General features: G+C 47.1%; 1 protein-coding gene across 1 annotated transcript; it reads left to right on the forward strand.

Moving 5' to 3' along the window:
- The first annotated feature begins 1,013 nt into the window (after window positions 1-1,013).
- LOC131234132 (protein EXORDIUM-like 2) lies at window positions 1,014-2,223 on the forward strand. The gene has a single exon (XM_058231042.1). The coding sequence runs from the start codon at window positions 1,104-1,106 to the stop codon at window positions 2,022-2,024; it is 921 nt and encodes a 306-aa protein (XP_058087025.1). The 5' UTR covers window positions 1,014-1,103; the 3' UTR covers window positions 2,025-2,223.
- Window positions 2,224-3,005: the final 782 nt, after the last annotated feature.

Here is a 3,005-nt window from a genome sequence, read left to right on the forward strand (position 1 = left end):
CACAAGCGAACAAAGCATGCTGTCAAAATCGGAGCCACTCCAGCAGTCCCTAGTTAAAATTAAATTCATCTGGGAAACGCCTTTCAAAGGCTAGTTTCTCTCAACCGTTCATTAACTCGATCCAGTGGTTTGGTGAGTCAGCCGACCTGATTACCGGACCAAATCCCACCCACGACTGGTCCTCAGTCTCACCCGATGAGCAGCTCATAACAGGCGTATCTCCTATTCACTCATGGCGGTTCGTCTTACATGTCAACATCCCGGTTTTATTATTGGCCACATCGTTCCAATGCATACGGATATTTTAGTAATTTTACAGGAAACCCGGGGACGCTGCTTGTCTGTTGTCTCATTAGCTTGAGCACCACGTCACAATAAACCTCAAATACCAACTTCACCCCCAAGCCAGCCTGGCAACGATCCATACGTCCAACGTCAGCGGATTCTTTGATGACTGGTGGAAGGCGCTGCAGGGCCCAGCTTGATACATGTGTTTTGTATCTACGCCGTCCATCCGTTTTTTCATATCATTTAAAATGTATTAGCTCAAAAATGAAGTAGATTCTGATCTCAAGTGGACCCTCCATAAAAACAGTAATACAATAACACTCACCGTTGAAACTTTCTTAAGGCCCACCTGTTCATGAGGTCACGCAGACCTGGGAAGGGAAACGCGAATATCAGCTTGATCTAAAACTTCTGTGGTCCATTAATCGGTTTTTAACGGTGGGCGTTCAATCATCACTATTTCCTGTAGTGTGGTCCACATAATCTTTTTATCTGCTTCATTGTTTGATCCCATGCTAAAATGATCTTTCAAAACGGATGGACGGGGTGGATAAAACAAATACATCACGGTGGGTCCCACAGCGTCTGAAGGTCACGAGGCAATGCATTTCCTCATCCAAGCAGTTAAATACACATGGCAACCCTTGGTCGTGGACACGATCAGGTTTACAGCTGTCTCTCTCTCTCTCTATAAAACGCCTGCCACTAATCTCCTCTTTCAACACAGTCCATCCATCACTTGCCAAGTTCTGGAATCTCCTGCCCTCTCTCTCTCAAAGAAGCACAAATCACAGTAGCCCCAAAACAAGAAAAAAATGTCACCTTTTTCCCGTTACACTCTTGCCTCCTTCATCTTCCTCTCCTTCATCATCTATCCTTCCACAGCCACAACGAGAAAGCTCACCGCCCTCGTCAAAGAACAGCCTCTCATCCTCAAGTACCACAACGGCCTTCTCCTTAAAGGCAATTACGCCCTCAATCTTATCTGGTATGGTACATTCACCCCCACTCAACGTTCCATTATAGTCGATTTCCTCCAATCCCTCAACCAAAACACAAACCCATCTCCCCCTTCCGTGTCTTCGTGGTGGAAAACCACTGAAAAATACAAAGCGGGGCCCAGCAATCTCATCTTAGGGAAACAGATCCTGGACGGAAACTACCCTCTGGGGAAATCCCTCAAGAGCAGCGACATCTTAGCTCTAGCTGCTAAGGCCGGTGGCGGGAATGTAATAAACGTGGTCCTCACGTCCAAGGATGTGGCCGTTGAAGGTTTCTGCATGAGTAGGTGTGGGACCCATGGGTCGGTGCGGGGTGCGCAGGGTAAGGGCCGTTTCGCGTACGCCTGGGTCGGGAACTCAGAGACTCAGTGCCCGGGTCAGTGCGCGTGGCCCTTTCACCAGCCGATTTACGGCCCGCAAACGCCGCCGTTAGTAGCACCTAACGGTGACGTTGGGGTTGACGGAATGATCATCAATCTGGCGACGGTTTTGGCTGCCACCGTTACGAATCCGTATGCGGGAGGGTATTACCAAGGGCCGGCTAACGCGCCGTTAGAGGCCGTTTCGGCCTGTACGGGCCTTTTTGGAAAGGGGGCTTATCCGGGCTACCCAGGTGAGTTGCTGGTGGAGAAGTCCACGGGTGCTAGCTACAATGCGCTGGGGGTGAATGGGAGGAAGTACTTGTTACCAGCGATGTGGGACCCAAAGACATCCGCATGCTTGACGCTTGTTTAAGATGGACAGAGATCGAGAGGTGTTTGTACGTATGTAGATACGGTGTCTTACCGTAGATATACTCTCTCTTTCTCTATCTCTCTCTCTTATATATACAATATAAATACCCTCTTTTGTAGTTTTGCTGTTGTGGACTGTACTGTATGTATCAAAATGAAAAAAAAAAGTTATAAATGGAGAAAGAAGATCGGTTGAATAATGATGATGATTAACGAATGTGATTACGCACTAATAACGAACACGTGGCATACACGTACAAGATTCAGCTATGGCTGACTCGGATTCGGTACTGACCCCTCCGGTACTCCCCTCGGTATTGATCGGTGCTGGAAAAGCTCTGTCGGCCCGACCCATGACGTATGTGTTTCACCCACGCCGTTCATCCGTTTTTCCAGCTTAAAAACGACGCAGATCCAAACTCTGAGGTGGACCACACCACAGGAAACAGTGGTGATTGAATGTCCACCGTTAAAAACTTTCAAGGCCCAATTTAATTTTTATTTGCTATCCAACCTGTTGATGGCGTCACACAGACCTCGATTCACACAGACCTCGATGGAAAAAAAAAAAAAAATCACAAATATCAGCTTGATCTAAAACTCGTGGGCTCAAGAATTTTTTTAGTGGGCCTTCAATCACGACTGTTTACTTATGGTGTGGTCCACGTGAGATTTGAATCTGCCTCATTTTTTGAGCTCATGTCTCAAAATAAGCTGGCAAAGTGGATGGTAGGGTTAGATAAAACACATACATCGTGGAGGACCCACAGCTTTTTCCAGCACGACCAAATCAAAGTCCATTCAACGCCTAATCCATGGGGCCATGGTAGGTGGGCCAAAATCACATCGGTTGACTGATCCCAAACGCTTTTGGTACATTTTGACTGTTTCTATTTCATTTTTAACCATCCATTTGATGGATGCCAATCAGTCGTCTGTTGGGAACATCCCGACAGTGGATTCTGGAATTACCGTCTAAAAC

The sequence above is a fragment of the Magnolia sinica genome, chromosome 2 (assembly GCF_029962835.1).
Source record: "Magnolia sinica isolate HGM2019 chromosome 2, MsV1, whole genome shotgun sequence".
NCBI classification, from domain to species: Eukaryota; Viridiplantae; Streptophyta; class Magnoliopsida; order Magnoliales; family Magnoliaceae; genus Magnolia; species Magnolia sinica.